Here is a 27,803-nt window from a genome sequence, read left to right as displayed (position 1 = left end):
GAGAAAGATCACATTCATGTAACTTTTATTACTGTATATTGTTATAACCATGACATTTTATTATTGTTGATGTTAATCTCTTACTGTACCTAACTGATAAAGTAAACCTTATCACAGGTGTGTACGTATTCAAGAAACACAGGGTGTATAGGATTTGGCACTATTCCAAGATCCAATAGTTTGGCCACCTGATGCAAAGAGCCGACTCACTGGAAAAGACCTTGATGCTGGGAAAGACTAAGGGCAGGAGGAGAATGGGGGCGGCAGCAGATGAGATGGTTGGATGGCATCACTGACTCAATGGACATGAGTTTGAGCAAACTCCAGGAGACAGGGAAGCCTGGTGTGCCGCAGTCCATGGGGTCACAAAGAGTCGGACATGACTGAGTGAACAAAACAAGGTTTCAGGTGTCCAAATGGGTCTGGGAACATACACTCCACAGATAAGGAGGAACTACTGTTTATTTCACATAAGTGAACGCTCCAAGTCAAATTTAGACATTCAAATAAATATTTTCCACAATGTCCACTTTGGGAAGCTATATACTTATTTTAATTATTCCTACCATAAGTAATTCAAACAGTTTCAGAAATCTAACTATCTCAATAGAAATCTAGGAAACAAAGACAAAAAATCTATTTCATTCTTATATTAACACTTTAGTTCAACTCCAAGCTCCAATCCCTGAATGACTAGGTTTTCAAAACTCTTAAATATGTATCAGGTCTGATGACCCAGGACAGAATGCCAACTGCTACCCAGACAAGGAAGATCAATATAATAAACATTTGGCTTAGTTGGACTTAAGGCTTGAACTGAAAACATTTTAAATGTGCTCGTAAGAGTATTTTCTGTTCTGAACTTTATTTTTCCACCATCAATTAAAGAATACATGTGTGGTGCGGGCTTAAGACCATGTCACAATTCTTTGGGTCCACAAGCCAAGATGGGGGCACGTGGGATTCTCAGAATGGAAGAAAAGTGGCTATATCATTGCACAAAAGAGGCAAAGAACGGAAATGTTTAAACAGAGAAACTACTCTTTTTAATTCCTACATGATTCACACACTACCAAACACTTCCATTCTTTACACATGCATGTGTGCTAAGGTGCTTCAGGCGTGTCCGCCTCTCTGTGACCCTGTGGACTGTAGCCCATCAGGCTCTTCTGTCCATGGGATTCTCCAGGCAAGAATACTGGAGTGGGTTGCCATTTCCTCCTCCAGGGGCTCTTCCTGACCCAGGGATCATCAAACCCACATCTCACTAGCGCCACCCGTGAATCTCTCCCCCCATTCTTTATATTTCTTTCGGTAAATGTTACTTTTCAGCTTCCTAAGTGGAAACGGGGGCATTTGTGGTAATTCTGAGATCTCCCAAGAGCTGAGCACACTGTGAAAGCAATCAAGAACCATCAAGCAGGGGAGTACATCAAAGGCTCCCTGAACCCGTCTCTGCTTTCTAGTGAGTATTTAGACAACGAGCATTACAACAAGGTTATACTAAGGCAACGTCACTACATCCGGACAGGCATGCCTCAGGAAGGACTCACCTGAGTTCTTGAACTTCTCCTGCAGCACCTTGAAGGCACCATAGGGCACATCTCACATACAACAGCCATAGAGCGTGAGTGTGCCCGTGCGTGCTTGCTTTATTTAACTGGACTGGGGGCAGGGACAAGATCTAACCTCTTTTACTTCCCTACATATTTGGTTTGGGTAGACTCCGGGAGTTGGTGATGGACAGGGAGGCCTGGCATGCTACGATTCATGGGGTCGCAAAGAGTTGGACACGACTGAGCGACTGAACTGAACTGATATTCGATGCAATACCTTGAGAGGGAAAGGTACATTCACTGAAGGCTTACTAAATGAATAAGTGAGTTGAAATCAAAGCCACAGGCCCCATCACAAAGTTGAGCAGCCTAAGAGGACCAAGATACGATAAATCAGTTCCTCTGAACCCTTTCCTGGCTATAGAATCCCACATACAGTGTGCACCTTCTATTCTTATGGTGGCCAACCAGCAAGGCCTCTTCTTAAAACACACAATCAAAATCTAATCTGAGAATATAACTGTCCCAATTACGCACATTACCAAGGGACCTAAGCCTTTCTTCACAGATCAAACAGTCCCTTAAAAATATATGGCCATATACAATGGTATACTACTCAGCGTAACAAGGAATGAGTTTCTGCTAGTTGTAATATACATGAACTTGGAGGGAATTATGTTAAGTGAAGCTAAGTCCAACAAAGAAAAACACATACTGTATGACATCGTTTATATGTGGAACCTAAAAAAAAACTAGTGAATGTAACAAAACAGAAATAGACTCAACAAATACACAGAACAATCTGATTGTTATCAGAGGTAAGAAAGAAGGGGAGAGGGGCAAGACAGGGCAAGGGGATGGAGAGGTACAAACTACTATGTGTAAAATAAGTTACAGGACATAGCTGATGTTTTTATTAATTATAGATGGAACACAACCTTTAAAAATTGTGTATCACTGCTAAGCAGCTAAAATAAAGTATTGTACACCAACTGTACCTCAGTTTTTTAGACAAGGGAAAAATTATGCTATTTTGCTTTAAATTAAATCATTAAATTATATTCTTACATATATTTTCTATAGATATTACATTATATTCTTACAGATCACTAAATTATACTCTTACATGACTGAGCACACACACATGAACTTACAAATATTATCTACAGATATTTTTACACTAAGGTTGCAGGTTTTTCCGCTTGTGGCTTTATGATCTGGGGTTCATCAAGGTGCTTCTTTCTGGCAACTATCTTCTCCAGAATATGTTATTGTTATTTAGTTGCTGAGTTGTGTCCGACTGGGCAACCCCATGGGCTGCAGCATGCCAGGCTCTTCTGTCCTCCACTATCTCCCAGAGTTTGCTCAAACATTTGCAGACATTTCTTGTTAACTCTATGTCAGAAGAGACAACCGGAGCATCTCTAAAATTTCTGTATGAAAAAGCTGAGGAGTAAGTTTCCCTGTGACTAAAGCTAGCTCTGCATTTGGACCCAAAAAAGATAACTGGCAATGGGGGCAGAGGGACAGGGGTGCTGGTTCTCTTAGATATCAAATATACGTACAGAAGACTTACTGGCGAGGCCACTTTGCTTCTTCCTGGGTGACACACACACCACAAAACTCTATATGTAAATATGATAGCACAGACATTTTCAAAACTTTTAAAAACTGCAAACTGTCAAATAACAAGATAGGCTGTGTGAGCCATCTTGGGTTATTAGTACTATGACCTGTCCAGTCAGTTACCAAATAGTCTGAGAGAGCTGCCAAAATTTTCTACAGCAGCTCAGCATAAAGGCTGTGAAAAGCCACACACGAAAAAAAACAAAACAAAACCCCTTTTTAGAGACTCCTGGCCTAGGTACGGAAATGCAAGCTCGCCCCCTTGAGACAAGAGGAAGAAAACAGAACATAATCAAAGCATGGGGAGGATTCAAGATTTTAACCAAAAACAGTCTAACACTGCCCTTAACAAAACCATGAAGAAACAAATAATAACACTGTTGCAAAAATAATTAAGAAGGAAAATTGAGCTAATTTAATGTTTGGCCATGTAGTGTTTTTTTTTTTTTTTTTTTTTAAAGGGAGTGCTTCTGATTGGGGATTGTGTGTTAAATGAAGACTAGACTTTCCCAGTAACCTAATACTCAACATATGGGATTTTATAGTTGTGCTTGAATGTATTTCTTCTCGAGTGTTTGGCTGCTGGGCATCCTGACAAGACACTCTGGCTTGCTGAATTAACTCTTCCGTATGGCTAACAAGCTTTTGCAATGATCATTTGGAAAAGGAATTATTACAGAGATATCTCAATGAACAGACAATACCTCCCTGATTAACCTGGCCACATGCTGAAAAGATCGACAGAGGACACGGAGTGTGCTGGTCTGAAGCACCAGGGCAGGCGAGTAGGAGTCAGAACTCCTTCCTGGCCTCTGTGGAGCATTTTCTCAAGGTGAATGGTCCCAGAGGCTTTCTGTTCTGGGCTCAATATTCAGTCATCTCTACACAGCATTCTTTAGGAAATAAGCAGCAGGTCTGGAAAATCTTAGTTATTTATTCAGCAAAAGCAAACTCTCTGGACAAATACCATCTTGATGGTATTTACCTACAGGTGAACAAATTATAATAAGAACACAAGACTTCTTTTAAAGCAAATAAAAGTAGGTGCTAAAGTAGTCAAAGGAATTTCTCCGACTATCATTGAAAGCACGGGAGCATAACACAACGGTTTCAGAATCTTCATGTGTATATTCATCATTCAGGGCTGTTTGTTTAAAACACAAAAAATCAAAGTGAACTGAACTGCCCAGACGTATATCCTCAGGGTGAGTTTTCTGAAAACCACAGTGTCACAGAAACATTACCCAGATAGAAATGAGTCTAGCGGGCAGTTAACTAGCTGTGAAATGAGGCTAGTTGCTTAACTTTCCAGAAACCATTTTTTTCCTTCCTATTTCACATAATCTTTTAGGTTCATTCAAATTTCTAAAGATCTCAGAACTAAAACAAGCACCCTATCTCCCAACTTAAATTAATGCTTGCTGCTACTCCTAAAGCTTTCATAACAATGTTCTAGAAGCAGAAACTGCGGTTTGATCGCTTTAGGGGCCACTGTAAGTCACCAGTTACTTTAATGAGTAAAAAGGATACTGGAATATGAAGTTATGAAACTAATTAAGAATGTTAAGCTGTACTTATTACATGTCGCGCTCTAAGTACTTGATAGATATTAACTCACTGGGGGAAAAAAGGACAACAAAAGGTAATCTAGAATCTTGAAACCAGTGATGTATGGAAAAAGGGATAATGATGAATATTTAAGTGTAACTAGTATTAAAGCTTTGGCAATACTTAGTGACAAACCATGAATATAAAATGATGATAAAATGACTAATGGGAATAGACCATTCTGTGTATAAAGCTGGGCCTCTGGAATTGTGAACTATTTTTGATTCAGTAGGGAAGTATCTGTCAGTACCACTTATCACATGCTGAGAAACCTGAAGCATTTAACATGCATGTGCCTTCTCTGCAGATACACAAGTACTTTCTCGATACCGCCCGATTCCTTTATGCATCCTTTACTCCTTATGCACAACTATGTTCCCGGTTTTCAAGACAGTAGCAAAGCGTTAAGACACACAGATTTTTTCCTGTTTTACATTTGGAAGAGGTTGATTCAGAGAAACAATGAGTCAATGAAGCAATGACTGGTTTATTTCCAAGGGCAATACACAGACTGGGCATGTGTCTGAAAAACCAAATTAAATAATCCTAAATGAATGCCATTCCACCCTCGACTACAATCACAATCTCAGACTGCAAGGCCAGGCTCCAGAAGGTTAAGGCCAGAAGGCGAACAGACTAAGGAAGCCGAGCCCTGGAGATACCCAGTCAAAAGACACACTTAGGAGAGACATGAAACTCTCTGTTTCCTCTGTGCGGTTTAGTAACAAGCTCTCCCACAGGCTGAGACCATTCAGAAGAGAAAAAATTCTACTTGCTTTCTCTTTCTTTTCATCCACTGATGCACACATATTCTAAAGGCCAGGGGCCGAGAGATTACCACCACCCGTTTTTGTACAGCACATGGGGGAAAAAAAACACACCAAAGAGCAGCTTTTTACATTAATTTTTAATGATGAAAGAAAAAATTCAAAAAAGTATTTCATGATATGAAATCATTTCACAATATGACATGATTTTACAATATGAAATGATTTCACAATATGAAATTCAAATTTCAAAGAAAAGAAAAAAAATTTTTTTAAATAAATTCAAATTTCTATGAAGTTTTTATCAGAACAGTCAGTCAAATGATTGTTTACAGGAGCCTGTGGCTGCTTTCACATGCAACAGCAAAGGTGATTAGCTGTTACAGATACTGTACCTCCCACAAACTCTGAAGTATTTTTTCTCTGTCCTTTACAAAAGTGTTCGCAAACTTCTCCAGGAAGAGAACATGCAGAGTTAGATGGGGAAAAAAAGGAGAAAATGCGACACAGGGAAAATGCAAAAATGTCTATGCTTCCTCCTTTTGATCCACAGCAAGGGAGGGCAGGTCAGAGGTCAGATTTCATGTCACTGTTAAGAACGCTGTGAACACCAGACCTGAAGATCCTCACAAACTAAAAATCCCATCAAAGTATGCTTTCTCTAACTAAATGGAGTGGAGGCAGACACAAAGCAAAGACATACCCCAGCAACAAGAGACAAATTACATGGTTCTCGAATCCTGAAGCTCCTTAGGATAAGCCCCCAGTAGGGAGCCTGGGGTAAGAGTTGGGGAGGAAGGCAACCCACTGGGTAGATTCTAGGGTAGAACCAAACGAGAAGCTCCCATTCTAGCATTCTAGCAGGCCCTGACCTTGAGCTAGCCAAGGGACTATTTGGGGGTCTACTTCTTCTGTCTGCAAAATGACGCCTCATGCCCAATCAGAGGAGTGTCCTCTCTCTCGGCTTCTAAAACTGGAGGGAAAATGAGAAGAGGAAAGGAGAAACTTGAAGTCAGTCAGACAGAGGCGAAATATCCTATGCCAGCCCTTATATCTGGAGTCTAAAAAGAAATGATACAAATGAACTTACTTACAAAACAGGAAGCTACTCACAGACTTGGAGAAGGCACTTAACAGTTATCAGGGGGAAGGACAGGAGGAAGGGAGAGTCAGGCAGTTCGGGATAGAGATGTACACACTGCTGCATTTAAAGTGGACACCCAACAAGGACCTGCTGCCTAGCACAGGGAACTCTGCTCAATGTTATGTGGCAGCCTGGATGGGAGGGGAGTTTGGAGGAGATGGATTCACATGGATGTATGGCTGAGTCTTTTCAATGGTCACCTGAAACTATCACAACAGTGTTTACCAGCTATACCCCCAATACAAAACAAACAAACAGAAACCCCAAACAAAACAGAGTTTTGCTTTCCCCTTTGTAATGGTTAAGATACAGTCAGCACAGAGCTATCCTCCTGAGAAAGCAAAGGGTCTGTGGCCAAGCCTCAGGCTGTACCCAGGACGCTAACCCCAGGACTTCATGTGGAGGGTGAAGAAACAGAGGTGTCTGAATTCAAGGATGTGAGTTTCTTCCTTCCCCTTTTCAGGGGCTTCTGGAAACAAAGACACATGTTACCCATGCAGGGCGTGTTCTCTCTTCTTTCCCCAGGGGCAAAAGCAACGTTTGTCTGAATAATGCCTGCTGCACAAGTAGCCGCCCAGGCATTAGTCATGAGTATTATCGGTAATAAGGGGTGGGTGAGAACGGCCAGCACCTCCCTACCACTGCACTCCAATAAAATGAAGCTTGTTTATCCCAGTCCACACACTTGAAACAGTTTGGAAGGGTACCGTTCTGTTTAGCAAACTGGGGTAATTCTATGAAAAATACTTAGCCCTCTGAAGAGCAAAAAAAACACACCCTCAAGTCTAGACAAGGATGGCTGGTTTTCTGATGGGCAATGTGACTTACTCCAATAACTTGATTTTCCAGCCAAAGATGTGTGGGGGCTTTTTTTGTTTCTTTTTGTTGCTTTTTTTTAAAAAACAATCATGGCATCTAAGCTTTAGAGCACTGTTCAAAAGTTTATAAGTTCTCTTGTTTTACAAGTTAATAGCTTCAAACAAGAACAATAATCAAGACTCTGAAAAATAAGTCATTTCTGAAAACTTACTGAATACTAAATATTGAATTACCACATGAGCCAACACAATAATTACTAAGCATATAAAAACATACGTCCATACAAACGGACAGTTTGTTAGCAGTTACTATTCACAACTATTCAGCCAAAAAGTAGAAACAATCCAAATATAGAAAAAAATATGGTACATCCATACAATGGGGTACTACTTGGTAATAAAAAGAAACTAAATACTGATCAATGTTACAGCATGGATGAACTTTGAAATAATACACTAAGTGAAAGAAATCAGTTACTGAAGGCCACATGTTCTGTAACTGCATTTGTATGAAGTTCTGGAAGAGGCAAATCCTTGGGGATGGAGAGGAGACTGGTAACTACTGACTGAGGTGGGGAGGGGTGAACTGCTAATGAATATGGGTTTCTTTCTGGTGTGATGCCCATGTTATAAAGTTAGACAGTGGAGACTGCTGTCCACTCTGTAAACATGTTAAAAAAACTACTGCACTGCACACTTTACCTGAATGAGTGAACTGTATGGTTATGTGAATTATGTCTCAACACAGTTGTTATGAAAATCTAATAAATCTTTTTTTTAATCATTAAAAATGACACACTTCCTATTTCAGTCAGTATTGGGTTTCAAATTAAAATATCATCTTCGCTATCAGTTTCTATATAAAGAAAGAAGAGTCAGGTTTAAGAAGTGTCAATAGATCCCTTTTTGTGGTAATTCCCATCTTGAGACATGTTAAACCTCATGACAAATTGGAAAGTCTTGTGCTCACAGGGAAAAAAAACCTTTTTCATTACAATCTCCAAGGGATCCCTGCAGGGATCTAAAACATCCATTCTAAAACGATGCTGTGTAAAAGCTTCACCGCACCATGTCCACGTTTGTATATTAGGCAACAAGGGAGAAGGGGAAAAACCCTACTGTGAATTTAAAAAATCCCCCAGATAACGCCACAGAGCAGACACGCAGAGCAGGCTAAACACATTTTGTGTTCGGACAGACTCACCGCCTGGGTCTTCGGGCCTTGTTTCACCTCCGGCGTAGAAGTTCTGTTTCCCAGAGCCGCCTCTTCAGAAACTGAACTCTCCCGGGTGTTACTCAGAAAATCCACTTCATCTTCAGCTTTCGTGTCGGGCATTTCTAGGGAGAGCAAGGTGGTTACAAAGTGCATTTGAAAAATTGATTCCCTGGCCTTTCTATTTACGCAACTTGCTCCAAATTTCATGCATTTTGTTTGCTTTTGCCCTTTTTTTTTTGTTGCATTAAACAGCAAGTATTGTTTGGGAGCTGGTGTCATTTCTGGCCCTTTGCTGAGCCCTGATCACAGGGTTGTATGGTTTTCTCCAGCCTCTGTGTGGGTTTGTAGCTAAGGAAAGATCTTGTTCAATGCCTACTGAACTTCCATTTTCACTGTTTACTTTTCATGATGATTCTATGAGTGTGCTGCTTGCTTGCACATGGAGCAAAAAACTTACAAGCTTAAAGGGAACCAGTTAACAGCTACAGCCAGTACTCAGTCCATCTTATTATCACAGAGGCAAGACATACTTGCACACGACAAGAAGAAAAGAGCCGCTGAGAATGAGATAAAGCCTTTGGGAAGAGTCTTTTAAAAACATGCTACACACACTCATCCACCTAAAGTATCCTGAACAAATTAGAATTTAACTTTTATTTCTTTCCAAACCAAAACACACCAGCAGGATCTCTTCTTAAGGAAAAATTTCTCATGTTTTCTTTAGACTGATGCTCAACAGACTAAAGAGGAGCGGTTTTGTTACCTGACCACCATATGGTCAAGCTAATACAGGAAGGAAGAGATAAAATGATGCCTGAGACAAATTTAGGCTTTGACACTTTTTTTTAAAGGGGACTCTGATGGCTGAACAGTCAAAATTCATGTTGATAATCCAAATACAAATAGAACTATTATTTCGATTTCATTTTGAAAATTTTCTATGATTATTAATTTAGTGACACGACTACTCTGGCAGAGAAAAATGCTCCCTACAACAGAGGGCACAGAGGTTTCTTTCACCAAAGAATAAATTTTACAGTATAGTATATACTTATTATATGATAATCTAAGTATATTAAGACTATATTCTAGGGGTGGGAGGTGGGAGAGAGGCTCAAGATGTAGGGGACATGTATACTCACGGTCGATTCAAATGGCAGAAACCAACATAATATTGCAATTATCCTCCAATTAAAAATAAATCTAAAAAAAGCACACTGTGACATGTGTAAAGCTCTACTTTAGATTTAGGAAAGCTACATTACTATAAATGAATACTTCTTTGCCTTTATTTTTAATTACATGATTTTACTAGCAATTAAAAAAAAAAGGGCAAACGTTTTGTTGTCCAAAGAACGAAAATCTGTCTTCCATAATATGTGATTAAAATTAAAAAAGAAAAATCTGACTAAACAATCCCCTTAAATATTCCTTGATTAAAACATTTCTGAGTGAGTAGACAAGTTTTTTTTTTTTTGGTGGGGGTCAGGGGACAGGTGTTGATTTTTATTTCATTTATTTGGAGATATGATTTCTCATAAATCCTTACTATCCTGATGATAATATCCATCACCTGAAAATATGTATCTTGGCAAGCAGCAACCAGTCACAGCAGTAAATAGAGATTACTGGGACTTGCAGGGTGCTGGCAGCCCCCACAGGACCGGCCTGGCTCCGTCATACAATACTAACTTTCCAAAGCACTGCAGGCAATGCTCTTGATTATGTATCAGGCCCCATCCCCTCATTCGAATTGAAGGTATGTGATTCGCTCTTCCTGATTTCTATTTGGCTCTGCCGACGGCACTATATGATAAAAACAGAGGCCAACGCTATGTGGGTCCTTCCAAACCAGCAGTTACACTGATGTCTGCCCACTTACAAAGCAGTAGGGTTAAATTCATAAGTGGAATGTAAAGTTCCTAGAAAATACCTTTTGGTCTGAGATCACACTTGGGTGCTTTTTCTCTGGGGCAACGTGACCAGGGACTTTCCCCAGTCCTGGCTATTTTCTGAAAAAAGCACCCATTGCTTCATCACCGGTTACTTCTCGCTGTCCTTGGAGCCCGTGAGCATGGAGCCCACATGACTCCTCGGGGCATCAGGAGTAACTCTCCCACACATACCCACCAACTCCAAAACCACAGACGCTGTTAAAACTTGATTTCTGTCTCATTTCCCTTCCTACAGCCTTAAAATCTTAAACATAATTCCTTGGCATCCTTAATATATTTGTGTACTACTAAAAATCAAAGTCTGAAACTCTTTTTGGTATCTACCTTTTCTCATAAGGTACTCTGGACACAAACCTTACTTAGTCTGTACTTACTTGGGTTAAATTCTGACTACTGAGCCGGAAAGAGAAATAATTCCAGCCCATGTGGCCAAAGACGCAGCACCCAAGTGAAAAGAACACAGCCGGGCATCGGCTTACAGCCACTCCCATTCTTCCAAAATGTCACCCTGCCAGGGCCCCCAAAATAGACCTGTTGTTGTGCCTTATTTTAAAAATTAGAGACCTTCTTATTTAAATCCTGAGACTGACAGTGACAGAAATTTGTTCATGGCTAACAATCCAAGATATTAAGAAAACAAAAAGCCTGAAGCCACCAAAACTACTACTTTGGGTTTCTTAAATCCCTCAACTGGAAAAACAGATGATAAACAGTTAAAAACCCTTTATCAGGAAAAATGGCCACTGTGTTTAAACGGCTCTTTTTCCAAAGTAACTTCTTTCCTTCTGTTCATTTCTCTTCCTGCCCCACCCCCGCAACTCTTAACACATAACTACAGTAAAGCAGTTTTTCAAAAATTAGAAGGAACTGCAGAAACAATCAGATGATAAAAACAAAACAGGCTTCTTACCTATGAGAGTCTGGGGACAAGCATGGAGATAGATCCTCTGTCTATCTCTGGTAACAGGTGGTGGTCTCAGAGTGTGAGCTCAACTGACCTTGAACGATGTCAGGAGTCAAGACCCAGTCTGACTTCAGTTTAAGCCTCAGCCTCAACCCCCAGTAAGAAGTTCTATTCGGCTGGTCTCTTTCCACCGAGCACCAGAGGCTTCTCTTTGCTCTCTCTGGACATGGTTACCCGCAGATGGAACTGGGCTGCTGCCGTGTGAGCAATCTGCTTGCTGCAGCTGCTTCACCGAGATAAGCAGATACAACGTCTGCCCTGTGACAGTGGTGCGGCAGACCAGGCTCGGGCGGAAATCCTGTATCCTAGGCCCTGCGCTGCGCGGGGTCCCCAGTTCCCAGACGGCTGGCTGTCCAAGAGCCACCGGCAATGGAACAGGAGGCCTGCTCCTCGGGCAGGAAAAGTAGGGCGTTCCCTTCCCCCCAGGCTCCACCAATGACCTAATGCCACCATGTGGGATGCTGGGCCATCGGCTGAGAAAGACACTGCCAGCGGTTCTGAAACCACCCTGAGTCTAGATGTGCTCAGGACACAGACTAGGCTGGTGGGCAAAGAAAGGGAGTTTCAGGTTTAGAAATAAAACAGACCTTGTCGGCACTGTGTGTCACGGTTCTCGAGAAAAAGGACTAAGACACGTGACTCAAAACATCTGCTCCATCCCTTTATCATTTTGGAGCACCTGGGATCTCAGTACTGTTTTCCAGGTTAGGAAAGTTGCAGCTGCTCCAGTGGGAGAGAGACAGCATTTATAGGTTCTGAGCTATCAAGCCGGGGCTCTGGAATACAGGAAGCAAAATCTGTCCCAGTCTGACATGACGTGTCTCTCCGGATGGTGTTGACTGGTAGCCTGGCAACCGACCCAGTGAACACACGGCCTCTGAACAGCAGCGACACTTGTGTTTTTACCAGCACATCCCAGAGACTCTGAAGGGAATCTATCCCTCAGACGGTTGCTTTGTACTCTGTGTGGCTTACCTGTCTCTGGTGCAGGTCCTTGGACAGGCAGAACCATCTCTGGCTCCTCGCTTCCAGCAAAGCACTGCTCAAGGCTCCCAGAGGCTTCTCCGCCACCACTGCCCACCGGCGGGGTCTCCGCAGGCTGCAGGGCACTCGTCTCCCCGGCGGAAGCACGTGCTGTGGGCTCTGTCCCTGGGCCCGCCTCGGGAGGCCTGGGCGGTGACCTGTGCCCGAGGGCCCCCCCTGTCATCAGCGCTCCGGAGGCCTTGACTTGCTCTATGACAGAATCCACGATGCGGCTGGCAGCCTCCTCGATGGAGTCGGCACCCTCGGGCCGATGCAGGGCTTTGGTGGAGACGGTACAGGGCAGAGCGGGGGCACCCCTTGCCTCACCCGAGGGCCCCATCTCTGGGGGGCGCTCTCCACCTACAGGCTGCAGCGGGTCGTGATGCGTCTTACTGTCGCCCTGGGCCTCCTGCGGGCCAATGGAGCCACAGTCTGCTCCCTCCAGCTTCTTCTCCCCACCCGGAGGCGCCACCAGCTCTGGGGGCGCGGTGCCCTGGGGGTTAGTCACACCTGTGGCTGGTGAAGCTCCGGGCAAACCCAGGATCATATTCTCCTCTTGGCAGGACAAGGTGTCTGGGGCGTTGTGAGATATATCCTTTGTCCCAGCCCCGAGGGCTTCTTGTAGACCATGAACCCGGGCACCGTCCAGCACTGCATCTCCACTCACCTCACAGCCGGCGCTCTTCCCCGGAGATGGGTTTTCCACCTCAACATCTGGAACTGAAGAAGCTGGACTGCAGTTCGGCGCCTTGGGCCCACCTGCTAACAGATCTGGCGCCGGCGCTGAGCTGCTCGGCTCTGCACCTGGGGCGTCCTGGCTGGAGTCAGCAGCCAGACCGGCTCCTGGTGGCACCAGGCTCTGTGTGGCCCCACCTCCCGTCGGCCGGGAGGCTGCTGGGGCCACTTCCTTGTTGGGTTTAGTTTCTGCATGAAGACGGGCCAAGGGTGTGCCCGGGGAGCTGCCGGGCTGCGGCGCTCTGTCCTCTGCACAGGCCGCTGCGCCGGGCTCTTCAGGGACCCCCGGGGCCTCTGGCGCAGGAGGCGGTGGTCTGCACTCTCCCCGAGATGCTCCTGAGCAGAGAGGGCCGTCCCCAGTGGCGGGACAGGTCCTGGCTTTACCCTCGCCTCCTGGGCCCTCAGGAACCACCTGAGTTTTTCCTCCTTCAGTCGCAGCGGCTTGACCCCCAGGAAGCAGGGCAGAGGCAGTGGTCCCCTCGACGGCCGGGGTTTCGGGGGCCGCTGAGAGGGAGGGGCGCTCCTGCTCCCCAGCGAGTCCTCCGGGGCCGGCGTTCCCCATGCCGGGCGGCGGGTCTAGGGCCGCGGGGGGTGGGCCCAGGGCCGCCGCGCCGCCTTCTGGAGGCTGCTCCTCTGGACGTCTTGCGTCTCCGTCAGGCCCATCTCCACCATCTGTGTGTGGTTGGAGGGCTGCTCTTCCCTTTTCACTCTGGGAGGGGACGAGCGAGAGTGCGTCATCTTTGGTTACTGATTCACTGCCGGGACTGCCTGCCAGAGAGAGAGTCCCGCCTGGTGTCACAGCCGGGCCTGACGCCCCTTCTTTCTCAGCCTTGGGGGGAGCGGCCTGCGGGTGTGGAACCACCTCAGCTGGATCTGCTGACGATGTCTCCACTTTCAGAGCTTCTCCTTGGCTTTCTTTATCTGAAACTTGGAGAGAAGCCTCCACACGTTCTGGGGTGTCCGGGGTGATCTGGGTGGAGCTGGCCTGTGGGCCGCTCGGGCAGCGGGCAGTGGGCGGGGGCCGTGTGCCGAGCCGTCCTGGGGTCGTGCTCTCAGCCTGGGGGGCTGTGTCGTCACGGTGTTCTGCAGGCGACACACCACTAGACGTCCCTCTGCTTGGCTGACACTCAGGGGCTGTGCAAAGTTTATCACCCCCAGCTGCGGAGCAGATGGGTGACTCGCTGTTTTGGCTGTGACCACCAGATGACTCCACTTCTGATTTCGGGTTAGGCGTCACATCTTTGTGCGGCCCGGGCAAGGTTAAATCAGAGGGCGACCCTGGCGCACACACGCTGGCCAAGGGAGTGTTGGGTTGGAGCCCTTCTGAAACCTCATCGCCTGCAGCAGCTGGAACTAACTGAAGATTCTGGGCTCCTGGAGTGTGAGCACTCTCTTCACAGCTTTTAGAAGTTTCGGTTTCTGCAGTTTGGTCAATGACAGCTTTGCCATTACTAATGGCAAGTATCGATTCTGCAGGTTTGTTAGCATCCAGGGGACTGGCAGCCAAGACACTGTCTGGAAGGCTGGCTCCATCCACAGGCTCGTCTGCGGCTTTTCCGTCAGAGGCTCCAGCCGTGCTGATACTGGAGTCCTCAAATCGTTTCTTCATACTCTCTTCCACTTCAAGCATGTTCCCCCTGATGGCGGCATCAGGGTGCATGAGACCATGTTCCCCTTCTCCTGCAGCCTCGGGGGCGCTGGCACCTGCTGGCGAAGCGACCACCAGCTTGCCTCCAGAGCAGACCTGGGCCACGCCCCCCTGCAGGACGCTGCCTGGGGACGCCAGGTCGGTGGCCCCTGCCAAAAACGTAGTTTCGTCGTCTCTGACTCCACAGGACGGAAGGCCTTCCGGGCCCTCTCCTCTGCCATCAGGCAGGCTCTGAACGCAGCTGTCGGGAGCAGACGCCGCTCCAGGGTCTGTGGCAGGTGCTGGCCCCACCTCACATCCTGTTCTCGCCACGCCCGTGCTCCTCGTCCTGCAGGAAGGGTCTGTGTCCTCCTCCGTGGCCACACCTGGCAAATCGCAGGAGCCCTCAGTCTGCCCCACGGTGCTCCCCCGGCAGCGCTGACAGCTCTCGGCAGCTCCAGGAGAGGCAAGCTGCAGGCTGGCTGTGGGCTCGGACGCGCAGGGAAGAAAGTGACCATCTGCATCCTGGTCATGGGGGGCACCTGAAGGGTCCTGTGCTGTCACCGCTGAGGGTGTGAGACTGTCCATCTGCTTGAGGTTTGTTTTCTAGGAGGAAATAGAAGATGTTTTTAAAAAAATTGACCATGAGAAAAGACATCACTGACATCTGTAAGCAAAAATTCTGTGGGAGAGAGGTCATTAGCATGCTAGCCCTTCTAAGGTCATGGGCTGAGCCAACCTAAGTAAGTGCCAATGATGCACCCTTGGGCCTGAGCTGTGTCTGACAGCTGCAGTTGCTAGAAAGATAAAGATGCCAAGAAAATACAATATGGCTATTTTCTATATTATCGACTTATTTTAGAAAGGAGATTAAAACTGAGCCTCAAAAACCTTCTTTTTATAGGGGTTTTAGAGGGGCAGAGGCAGCTTCCATCCTGCCTCGTATATATAAGTGAAAACAAATCCTGACCAGTCTGGTAAACTCTCTTCAATCACAAGCAGCAGACACATGCTCCCATGTCCTGAATTCTTACCTAGGAGTTACATAGCATCCTTCAATCTCCAAAACAGGCTCTGTTCAATCTAGGTTAACTATTTTAGTTATGGGGCTATAATAATTTCAGAAGAGTGGCATGATTCAATCCTTTCCTTGACTGATGAAAAGAGTTCCTCTGTTCCTCTACTACTGAATATTAAACAAACAACATATCAAACGAGCGATAAGAGAATTCTTTGTTATTCTCAGGTGGTACCGTCTTTGAGGATATTTTATAGGTCATCTCAGAAACAGGTCTTTGCAACTTGAGAAACAGACGTGACCAACTATATGGGGATGGTTAGAACGATCGCGGTAATAACCTGGTGGAGGGTGCTATGCTGTCATATATTCCAAATGTTAACAGTGAAGACCACAGTGAAATCAGAAAAAGGTATTTATAATGTTTTAGAAAATGAAACAGTTAATCTAAAGTTAAAATTATGTAAAAACCACAAGCACATGTTAGACAAAGCTTAGCGAAAAAATGGAGAGAAATAAAATACATCTGATCATTAAGAGTGGGTCTACCTCTGTATCAAAGTTTCAGGAACCCTTATAATGACACTGTTTTTTTTAATCACATGGTTTTCTTTCCTTATTTATTTTTCGGCCACACTGCACAGCCTGCGGGACTCCCAGCTTCCTGATCACAGACTGAAGCCGGGCCACAGCCGAGAAAGCCTGAAATCCTGACCACCAAGCAACCAGAGAACTCGCAGAACTGTTTTTTGAAACGCCTGGCTCACTCTTCACTCATCATCCGCTCTGTTACAATAATCTCGTGCACACACCGTGTGCCGCCGCCTCACTCCTGCACCCATTCGGCCCCTGTGCCTCCAGCCCTCGACCACCAGCCTACTCCTGTCTACATGCTGGGTCTCATGTGAAAGGTCACACGTGGAAGTGTAAAACACGTCAAGCTCACTCAGGTCCTTCTAATGAGACAATACGAGAATAACAGATTTTCACTGAACTCTGCCGTGCTATGCTTCTTTAAGAGAACTCAAAATCGGTTGCTTCCTTCCTCCTGAGATGGTGACCAACTCCAAAGAATTATGAAAACGGGTCACTGAATTTAACAAAGGGTGAACATGACAGAACGGGGATTTGGAGGAAAAAAGTGGTATGGCTTGAAAATGCTCCTAACACATGCATCTTCTCATCGTTAGATGCTTCTCATTGTTAGATGCTCCTAACGCATGCATCTTCTCATAGTTTTAATTTCTCATGGTTTCCAGGAAACTATTCCCACATCTTGTGGGTAGCTTTGGCATCTGCAAACTGCTGTTTCTGAATGGACTACCATTTACCCAGTAAGAAGAGGTCTAAAGAAAACCTGACTTTTCAGCCATCTCCAGAGGAAAATAAAATGACACCTAGTTTGGAATAAACACAACCCGGAGAGGCAGAGGCGACTGCGTCTACAGCCCTGCTATGAAGTGTTCTGGCCCGCCGGTCTCTGAAATAAGGTCTGCTCCCAGGGAAGACTCTGGCAGTGAGCTGACCCCAGATGACCTTAAATGAAATTACTGCCAAGAGTTTTCCAAATCAAATCAACTCTGAAATAAAATGGGTGGAAAAATTATCTAAACTTAGCCTTTTAGATGTTACGGCCAAGAGAGATGTATCCACATGACGTGTATATTATCCATAATAAATGCCACCAGGGAGTCTGTAATGTTTTTATGTCTGGCAACAACTTTATCTTGCAGGCTTGAGTGGATTATAAAAATCTTTATTTTTTTTCTAGTGATCTTTTTACCGCACAACTATCAATTTAAATATAGCAACATGGTCATCACTCATTGAAAGAGTTGAGGAAAGACTGTTTCTTAGTAAATTTGGTTCCTGTTCTTTAGCAACAATCTCAGAAACAGTTTAGCTCATTTTGTTTTATAAAGTTAAACCAACAAATTTATAGTGTTAAACAAATTTCCTTTTAAGCCAGAAAATTTTAGCTCTAGTTGTTGCATAGTTCTCTGTCAGCAATGTATACGTGTATCTTTCATTATTTTAAAGGCCTGGCAAAAACCAATGAAGAATTTTCCCAGTCTCCTCTTATTACTACCCCAGTGCTAAGCTCTATCTCTATAAGTGCTGACATCGAACACAGCTAAAACCGCTCTACAGGTTTCACAATCTCTGAGGGAAGCACGGCTATGTTCTAATTATGGCAAAGCTCACTAGGGGAAGGGGTGAGGGTACGAAAGACTGAAAATGGAAATTTTCTTCCTTACCATTAGCTGCTGTTGAATGTTCATAAGTTTAAAAATATGTCCAGTGCAACTGTCTCCAGAAAGTGGGGGCTCCTGGTGTGGCTCCGACTCGGAGGTTAGCATATAGACGTCCAACTCTCGGTGATGCCTCACAGAACAGTCTCCGTAAGGGATTTCATAGGACAAACTGCTCCAGGAGTCTGGTTCTCCAGCATCCTCCCTGGAAAGAAGCGAACGCTGGTTAAGGTACACGTAATGCATGTGTGTGCTCAGTGGCGTCTGAGTCTTTGCAACCCCGTGGACTGCAGCCTGCCAGGCTCCTCTGTCCATGGGATTCGCCAGGCAAGAACACTGGAGTGGGTTGCCCTTTTCTTCTCCAGGGGATCTTCTTGACCCAGGGATTGAACTCGCATCTCTTAGGTCTCCTGCACTGGCAGGCAGGTTCTTCACTATTAGCACCACGTGGCAAATTCCAATACATATGTATATTCTCTATATAATACATGTGAATACACTGTAATATATGTTAATATATAAAAACATAGTAATATAATATACATATATAGTCAGCCTCTCAGGCATAGGTTAAATTCTCTAACTCTTATGTAAAATTTCTAACCTCACTGCTCTTTGAGTCTCTGCTCCAGGAAGTTGGTTTGCACAGTTCCCAGGTAACTTGGACATGTAACTTCACAAGAGGTCACAAATGGGCTAAATGGAAACTGCAGGATTCCTTCCTAAGGATGTTCTTTGATCAAGATAAAGAGAAGACTGGGATCCTAAGAGAGTTAATATTATGCTCACAAACAATGAGGAGATGTAAGGAGAATGCTTTTGCTCTGGTTTCCAAAAAAAGAAAAAAGGAAAAAAAGCAAGTTTTCCAAAGCGTTTGTCTTAAAATGGGTTACAGCATATGCTTATTGCAGCCAATTTTACTGAGAAGGGAAGAAATTAATCACTCCAATCTATGCAAGGTCAGTCCAATTTTTGTTAAAAACAAGTGGGGGTGTATCCTCAAAATTCTCAAAGTCAAAACTATATAGAGAAAAATACTATAATGTCTTATCATACTATACTTGTCAATGTAATTATAAAATCCTAGTTTGAATCAAGCGCTTGGTCCCAATACCTTAAATTATAACTTTTTAAATTTAAAAGATGACCAACTCAGCTCAACTCACATCATTGCAGATACACCTCACATTCAAATAAAGTAGAAAAAGGCATAGGTAAGAAAAAAAGCATTTCTGAGACAGACCTCAAAACATGAAATCTCTTTACATGGTTCCAATAAACCAGCATGTTGACAAAGTGTCCCTGAGATTCTGGAAGAAGGCAGAAAGTGGTGTTGGGGATCACTATCACGTTTTAAAAGGGAAGAAACGAAAAAAAAAAATAAATAAATAAAAGGGAAGAAACGAAAGAATTCAGACATAACAGACACGTCATCTACTGACAAATATAAGAGGGAAACAATACTTCAACTCTCAACCCAGTGTTTCATCCACTAAATCACACCTGTCTATCCTTAACAACTCACCAGGGAATACATGGACTTTGAAAACTAAAACTATGTTATAGTAGAAAAATCTATGGCAAACTGGAGAGCCACATACTGGCTGAAGGTGACAATTAAGGCTGTCCCAGAAGAAAACTATTACAATTTCCATACTCAAGCAAGACTCCCAGCAGTTGCTTAAAATATGCCATGCTAAATATCTCACAGATTTACCAAGCAAGAGTGTTAGTCACTGAGTCGTGTCCAACTCTCTGAGACTCCAAGGACTGTAGCCCGCAAGGCTCCTCTGTCCGTGCAATCTTCCAGGTCATAATACTGAGGTGGGTGGCCATGCCCTCCTCCAGGGGAACCTGCCCAATCCAGGGGTCAAACCTATGTCTCTTACGTCTCCTGCACTGGCAGGCAGGTTCCTTACCACGGTGCCACCTGGGCTGAGGTGAAACTGTCACTAGCTCTGCTTAGTTCAGACATGACTGGCCTATCTCCTTACTCAGATTACCACATACAACCCTGCTCTGACCAGGAAAAAAAACCCTTTGATAACACAACTTAACTTATATAGTACCATACGGTGTGAATCAAATACACAGCAAGCAAGAGGGGGCTGCTGGCCAAGGCAGAGGCAATTAAACAGTGATACAGTCCATTCCTGGCAAAATGGCATTTTCTACCAACCATGTCACTATTAATTCTCAAACTACTTCTTTTGTAGTATGGAAACCTTGGGAAATTCCCTGCTGGAACCACAATCTCCTTACCTCCTACCTCTCCCATGCTCTCCTGCCAGAGGAATGCGCGCCTGCCGCCACAAGTGCTAACCCTACAATCTCCCAATTCATCAGCCACATGGAGTGCTGTTGCTTCCCACCTGGAAACCAAGTACTAGTTAGTGCAATTATCCTCCCGCTGGCTTCCATGAATATATGCTGCCATGGACACTGTTCAAACCCACCTGACCTGTACGTCTGGGTAAGCCCACCACCCAGCAAGTATTTACGTGCCAGTATTCTTTGTGCCTGCAAACCGACCCCAAATCCTTGTCCTGTGGGAGTCTGTGGACTTAGCAAGGGAGATAACAGCAATCAAGATAAAATACCCAGTGTTCTGGAGACAGCAGGGGTGATGGAAAAAATGAAGCAGAGATGAGGTTTGCAGTTTTAAATGTGGTGGGTCAGGGAAACCTCAGTGAAGTGACACTGAGGCCAACACACTTTCTGCTCTGCACTCAGCACTGAAGCTTTTACTGGATCCACAAATAAAACCTGGCCAGGCTCCATGAAGGTGTGCTACAACATTAAGGACAATTGTTACTAAGAACTGGATACAACCTAAGCAAGTCAGTAACTAGAGGGCTATCTGACTAATTAAGGAACAGATCTACAGAGTATTACCTTCCTGCAAAGTCTTACAAGTGAAAGTCATTCAGTTGCATCCAACTCTTTGCAACCCCACAGACTCAGCCCACTGGGCTCCTCTGTCCACGGAATTTTCCAGGCAAGAATACTTGGGTAGCCATTTCCTACTCCAGGGGATCTTCCCAACCCAGGGATCAAACCCGCGTCTCCTGCATTTGCAGGTGGATTCTTTGTACCACTGAGCCACTCCCTGCAGACTATTCTGTAGCCATTAAATATAACTGAAATAACAGTTCAGTAACGCTGAAATCTATATCCAGCAAAATGAAAAAGGCAAAAAGCACTAAGTATAAACAGTAAAGTGCACAAATTAAAATAGTGTTACAGTGGTTGGGTTATAGGTTTATTTCTTGGGGATTTTTGTTTTACTTTTTCTTTCTTTTTTATTTTTGGCTGCGCTGGGTCTTTGTTGCCTTTGCATGGGCTTCCTGTAGTTGCGGTGCACAGGTTTCTCACGGTGGTGGCGTCTCCTGTTGCAGAGCCCGGGCTCCGGGCGCAAAAAGGACTTCGGTAGTTAGGGCCCCCGGGCTCCACGGCACCGGCTCAGCAGCTGTGGCACGCGGGCTCAGTTGCTCTGTGGCCTGTGGGATCTTCCCAGGCCAGGAACTGAACTTGCGCCTCCTGCCCTGGCATTTGGATTCTTATCCAATGAGCCACCAGGGAAGCCCTCTTCTCTAGGATTTTAATTAATGTCTTAAATAATTTCTTTAAGTCCCTATTCAGCCTGGCCTCGCTGCTGCTCCGGACCGCTTTTTACTCATGTGTGTTAATCCGTCCCCACAGAGGTTACCAAAACGTTCTCTAATTCCCTCAAAGACCCAACATTAACCTCATCCACTTCATCCTCAGGTGATGTTTTCCTTCTTCAGAGAGAGAAGTTCGAGGCCATGAACCAACATGAATTAAGTCCACCTTTGCCCACCATTAAACACGTCTGCCCGGCTCCTCTAACTTCAGGGCACCTCTCTGAACAGTGGGTTTGCCCTGTTCCCCTATCAACCGCCCTCAGGTAACCAATTCAGTCATCAGCCCTGGATGCCTGTAGCTTCCCACCTGTTTCTGGAGCAGTTCCTTCCCCATCTGCCTACAAGGACCATGAACACCCCAGCAGACGACAGGGCAAAGAAGGGGAAAAGTGTGTGGGCGCCAGCAGCAATCTTGACTCAACCCTGCAGACCAGCCCCCAGGGAACATCTGACAATGTCTGCAGGCATTTTTCATTGTCACACGTGGGGGCGGGGTGGCTGTCCTCCAAGGCACTGGAAGGCACCCTACTGTACAACAGAGAGTCATCAGGCCCCAAACCATCAGTAGTGCTGGCGTTGAGAAATCCCTGCTGTAACCTCCTAATCTGCATACAATGCTCCCCTATGCCTTCCCTTCTGCCTCCCCACTGGCTGTTTAAACAACTAAAGGCTTTGTCATCTGGAGCCTATGCTCTCCCTTGGCTGCTTGCCTGGAGGCACAGTGGTAACAAATCCACCTGCCAAGTGCAGAAGATGCTGGTTCGATCCCTGAGTGGGGAAGATCCAGTGGAGGAGAAGTGGCAACCCACTCCAATATTCCTGCCTGGAAAATTCCATGGGCAGAGGAGCCTGGTGGGCTAACAGTCTACGGGGTTGCAAAAAAGCCTGGCATGACTTATTAGAGACCAGTGCCTCTCCTGCGGCTGCTAAGACTTCCCTGTCATGGGTTTCCATTGACAAAATAAACCCCCAAGTCCAGTGGCTTTTTCCCCCACTGAGTTTGAGTTTCATAGAATCTAAAAACGGTGATCTGATTCTTCTTTGAAAAACTTTTTCTCACTTGATGCCCTTAAGAACCCTCCTATTCATCTACTGTTTTCTCTGGCTTTTTCTTCCTCTTCTCACACCTTAGTTGAACACATGTCAACTTCCTGAACATGGGCTTCTACTAAATGGCAGGCACTCTGCTAGACGCCAGGGCTACCAGGATAAGCATGATACCTTTCTCAAGGATAAACAAACACCGCTCTAAGGTCAAACACGGGATTCCTGTCTGGTGACCACAATGTGGCTTACTGCTGTTACTGCCACCTCCGTGGAAACAAAGAGCAGAAAGAATCTCATGGGGGTTTTACCCCTGTGTGGCATATTATGCACAAAATATATTTCATTGACATTACAATGCTGTTACTTGTAATAATAACATCATTTTTATGTATTACTAAGGAGGAAAATAATGGTTTTGAGTTAATTATGACACAAGCTAGAAAAATATATATTCTTAACAGAGATAACAGAGTACAAACACAGTCAACTGTCGCTCTAAATACTGGCAGAGGTGGTACAATCAGTTCAAGTAAACAAACGGTCCCAACGTCATCTGGTTACCTTCACATGGACACTGGCCTGTGAGCCCCTAGTCTTCAACACATGGGCAGCAGATACACCTGAAAAAGGCCAGCTCGGAGGCTTGAGATAAATTGCAATAAAAGTCACCCGAGACACTAGTCTTCCCACTTTTATGTAGTCGAAGAGTTTCAAACAAAAACATATGCAGAAATGGGGCTGCCCTTGTGATGGGGCCGAGAGCGAGCGGGAAAGGCCACCTCTCCCGCCGAGGCGGGCTGGAGGATCCCTCCTCACACACTCAGTTCCTGAAGGACAGGCTTTCTTTATGTACAACCACCCTTCCCAGTTTACGTTCACTTTCCTGGTTCCTAGAGTAACCTCTCCCCGTTCTCCTGATTAGAAGCTCTCTCTCTGTCTACTTGATCCTTGGCTTGCACTGACATTTCGGCCACGGAGAGAGGGGTGGGTGGGTGGGGGTGTGCATGCATGTGTGTCTGTGTCTCTCTGCAAACCCATGGACTATAGCCCAACACACTCCTCTGGCCATAGCATTTTCCAGCATGAATACTGAAGTGGGTTTCCTTCTCCAGGGGGACCTTCCTGATCCAGGGATCAAACCCGAGTCTCCTTCGTCTCCTGTGCTGGCAGGTGGGCTTCTGCAGCACTGAGTCAGTCGCCTGGCCCTCGGCCTTGTATTTCTGCCGTGAAGAAGGATATGCCAGGGTATCTAAAATTTACCTTAGAAACACACACTAAGATGTTATGTCATCAAGTCTGGCAGGACAGAAAAGCACACCCACAAATTCACTAGAATTTCTGGTTATTTCAGCTGGTGGATTAAGAGGCACCAGAGCCTCAGAAGAGGCTTTGAAAAGAAAAATAAACAAATAAGAATGAGAGAAAGAAGATCTGTAAATGAAGGCGTGTAAATGCTGCAGGGGGAGGGGAGCGCTACGGATCTCCATGACCTTTCCTTTCTCACCCCATGAGGACACCACCACCGCGAGCCAAGGAAAGGGTGTTTTTACTGCCAGTGTCGTCAGCAGCGCAATAGAGGTGTTACTTCCTTACGACAACATCACAGGGTACTGTGGGTCTCGGAAAACCTCTCGTTTGGTTACATTCAACCACGGCCCAGAACAGACTTCAAGATATAAAGGACTGGCGCTGTGAATATGGGAAACCTTCAAGCATCATGTTAATATATTGTTTTCAAACCATTCTTGGGCATCCTGAATTTTATCTGGAGAGTCTTAACTCGACTCCTAGAGTGGTCTCCTACCTCTTAGATCTGAAAGATCTCTTGTGTTGTCCTGCAACTTCTCCACTCCCTATAACCCCTAAGGAGGGCCAGGACCTCCCATCTTCTGACTGGCCGGGTCGCATTGCCCTGTTCCATCTCCCGAGCAAATGGTTTGGGATCACTAAGAACGCACTCTCTCTGAAGGGATAGATAAATCATTGCTTCAAAGGATAAAATGCTATCCATCTATTGGCGTGTGCCTGCTAAGTCACTTCAGTCATGCAGCTAAGTCGCTGCAGCCTGCCAGGCTCCTCTGTCCATAGGATTTCCCAGGCAAGAATCCTGAATCCTGGACCGGGTGGCCGTGCCATCTTCCAGGGGATCTTCTCGATTCAGGGATCAAACCCACATCTGCACTGGCAGGCGGATTCTTTACCACTGAGCTACCTGGGAAGCCCCAGCATGCATGCGTTAAGTACTCATTAAATATTGGATTCTATTTTCTTCCACAAGCAATGGGGATAATCATAATCACTCCTTTACTGCTAAATTATTCAACAATATATCAAATGTTGAGCTGTGTTTTACATACATCACCTAATTTATTCTTCTAACTACCCTGTGAGGGAAGACTGGCAGATGAGGAAACTAAAACCATAAGAAATTTAATAATGTGCCTAACAGTTAAGCCAGAATTTGGGCTTAACCACCACATAAAACTATCTCTGCTGCCTAGATTGCACTGGAAAACGCAGACCAATGAAACAAACTAAATATTTTTTAACATATGGACTTTGAGGGCTTAAGCTTTGGAGAGATGTGAGTTCTAATGACTAATCGGCCCATGCTCACACATAACTGTGGTGTCATACATTTGGTATTTTTAATCTTTAATTACTATGCATTATGGACATAGAGGACAGTGTGTGGTCCGTGACTTTTGTGGACATTTTTCTCCGTTGGTTTTCACTCCTGAGGGGCGACTTGGGCTCTCTTACTCCATGGTTCCATGACTTGTAGAATATCATGTTCCTCTAATGGCCAAAGGTCTCTCCATTTTCTAGCTTCACCTTAATGCACTGTTTTCAAGATCCTGAAAAGTGGTTTTTAATATCCTACCATGATACTAGTTGTGTATACATCAAGACCGAATACATCCCCAAGTTAAAAAAAAATTTACACTAGCTTAACATCTAAGTATTTATTGATGTGATCAAGGTATTGATACTTCATTGTTGATTCTTCTTAATCAGATTTAAGCCACCAACCTAATTCAACAAACTCTCAGGAATTAATTTTCAGATGCCATGTTAAGCAAAGTTCTTAATCTTAACTGCATTTCAGAATTACCTGGAGAGCTTTTAAAAATCCTAATGTCCAGATCATACCTCACGCTAATAAAAGTCTTGAGGAGGCCTGGAGGCATCAGTATTTTTCAAAGGTTCCCAGGAGACTGTAATGTACAATGAGAATCCCCATGTGATTCCAATGTGCAGCTAAGGAGGTGACACACCACACAGGTGTTGATTCATTTAAAAGACAAAAGTACAGCTAAGGCTGGCAAGACTGCTATGGACACTGGCATGTCAGCATATCGTCTCACCTAATTATACTATTCCCTGCAATTTATCCTACAGAAATAATTTAACAGAGATAAAAATTTGTAAGTAAAAAAAGAAGTTTACTGCAGCATTCATTAGTTAATTTCTGTTGGTTTTTAAGGTTAAAATTAACACTCAACATTAAATGGTTTGAATACTTGTGATAAACAAAATACTTTAAGAGCCTCAAAAATAATTAGAAAGACCAGAGAAATAGGCAGAAGTATCATAAAGTGAAAATATATCAGAATACATAATGGAGTATCAGCTACAACCATTTAAGAAGCTCCGTGCAATGTGGAAGGTAATATCTGACATTGAAATAAACCTGTCTTCCGGTGGCAGCATTATGAATAATTTTGTTATGTTAACCTAACTGTTTAACACAGGCTAATTCCCCCTCCCTATGATCTTCCTTGCTTCTGGCCTAAGTCACAAGACAGAGGCAGCTTAGTGCAGGTGTCACTGAGACTGCTTCAAAGGAACGTGGAGAAATTAACCGCAACACAGAAGTCTCAGCGTGGACTCTAACACAGTCATATTTAATCTGTCCCCAGGACAAAAGGCACTTCAAACAGACCCTCCGCTAAGAAGCAACCCAGGTGGCTGACCTCTCCTCGCGCAGTGTATCCTCTCTTGCTCAGCCCTCCTCTCTCCCCAGATGACCTGGGTCAGCCAAGTGAGAGAGATTTCTATTTACATATGACTTGGGTTGATCCACTGATTGCTCACAGAACTTACGGTCCGTTGCCTATTCCACAACAGTCACTGGCTTAATACCTACTTATTTCCTTTGTCTGGGCCTCCCTGGTGGCTCAGATGGTAAAGAATTCACATGCAATGCAGGAGACCCTGGTTCAACCCCAAAGTCGGGAAGATTCCCTGGAGAAGGGAATGGCCATCGACTCCTGTATTCTTGCCTGGAGAATCCCATGGACAGGAAGAGCCTGGCAGGCTATAGTCCCTGGGATTGCACAGAGTCAGACGTGACTGAATGACTAAGCACATAGACACACGTCCTTTGTCTACAAAGTGCCTGATGTTACTTAATGAGAATGAAAACATAGGCACATGGGAATTATTTCAAAAGGGAGAACACTGTCACTGCTGACTAAAATTAAATTCAAAGTTGGAAACGGAAATGCTATTTATTTATTAAATAAATGTTATTTCTAGCATGATAGAAATGCTTACAAAACAGCATTTTTAAGCTGATTTAAAATAACCTATTTAAACCTTATTGATTTAAATAACCTATTTGCAATAGAGGGAAAGGAATACACAGCCATTTTTTCCGACAAGCATTTGAAACTCAATATGACAGCAAGGTTCCACAATAAACTGGAAAATTCTTAAAGAGATGGGAATACCAGACCACCTGACCTGCCTCTTGAAAAATCTGTATGCAGGTCAGGA

At 44.6% G+C, this 27,803-nt stretch overlaps 1 protein-coding gene across 13 annotated transcripts in view; it reads right to left on the bottom strand.

Moving 5' to 3' along the window:
- Window positions 1-27,803, bottom strand: part of AKAP13 (A-kinase anchoring protein 13) — a 314,895-nt gene that overhangs the window by 129,433 nt on the left and 157,659 nt on the right. For all 13 annotated transcript variants that reach the window (XM_043921539.1, XM_043921537.1, XM_043921536.1 and 10 more), the window contains 3 exons: window positions 18,316-18,514; window positions 12,630-15,645; window positions 8,724-8,857 (listed from right to left, as the gene is read on the bottom strand). In XM_043921539.1, coding sequence (XP_043777474.1) covers window positions 8,724-8,857; window positions 12,630-15,645; window positions 18,316-18,514 — 3,349 coding nt within the window. The remainder of the gene's footprint in view (window positions 1-8,723; window positions 8,858-12,629; window positions 15,646-18,315; window positions 18,515-27,803) is intronic.

This window comes from Cervus elaphus, chromosome 13 (assembly GCF_910594005.1).
Source record: "Cervus elaphus chromosome 13, mCerEla1.1, whole genome shotgun sequence".
Taxonomy (NCBI): Eukaryota; Metazoa; Chordata; class Mammalia; order Artiodactyla; family Cervidae; genus Cervus; species Cervus elaphus.
The sequence above is the reverse complement of the archived record's forward strand: the minus strand, read 5'-3'. Positions and strand labels throughout refer to the sequence as shown.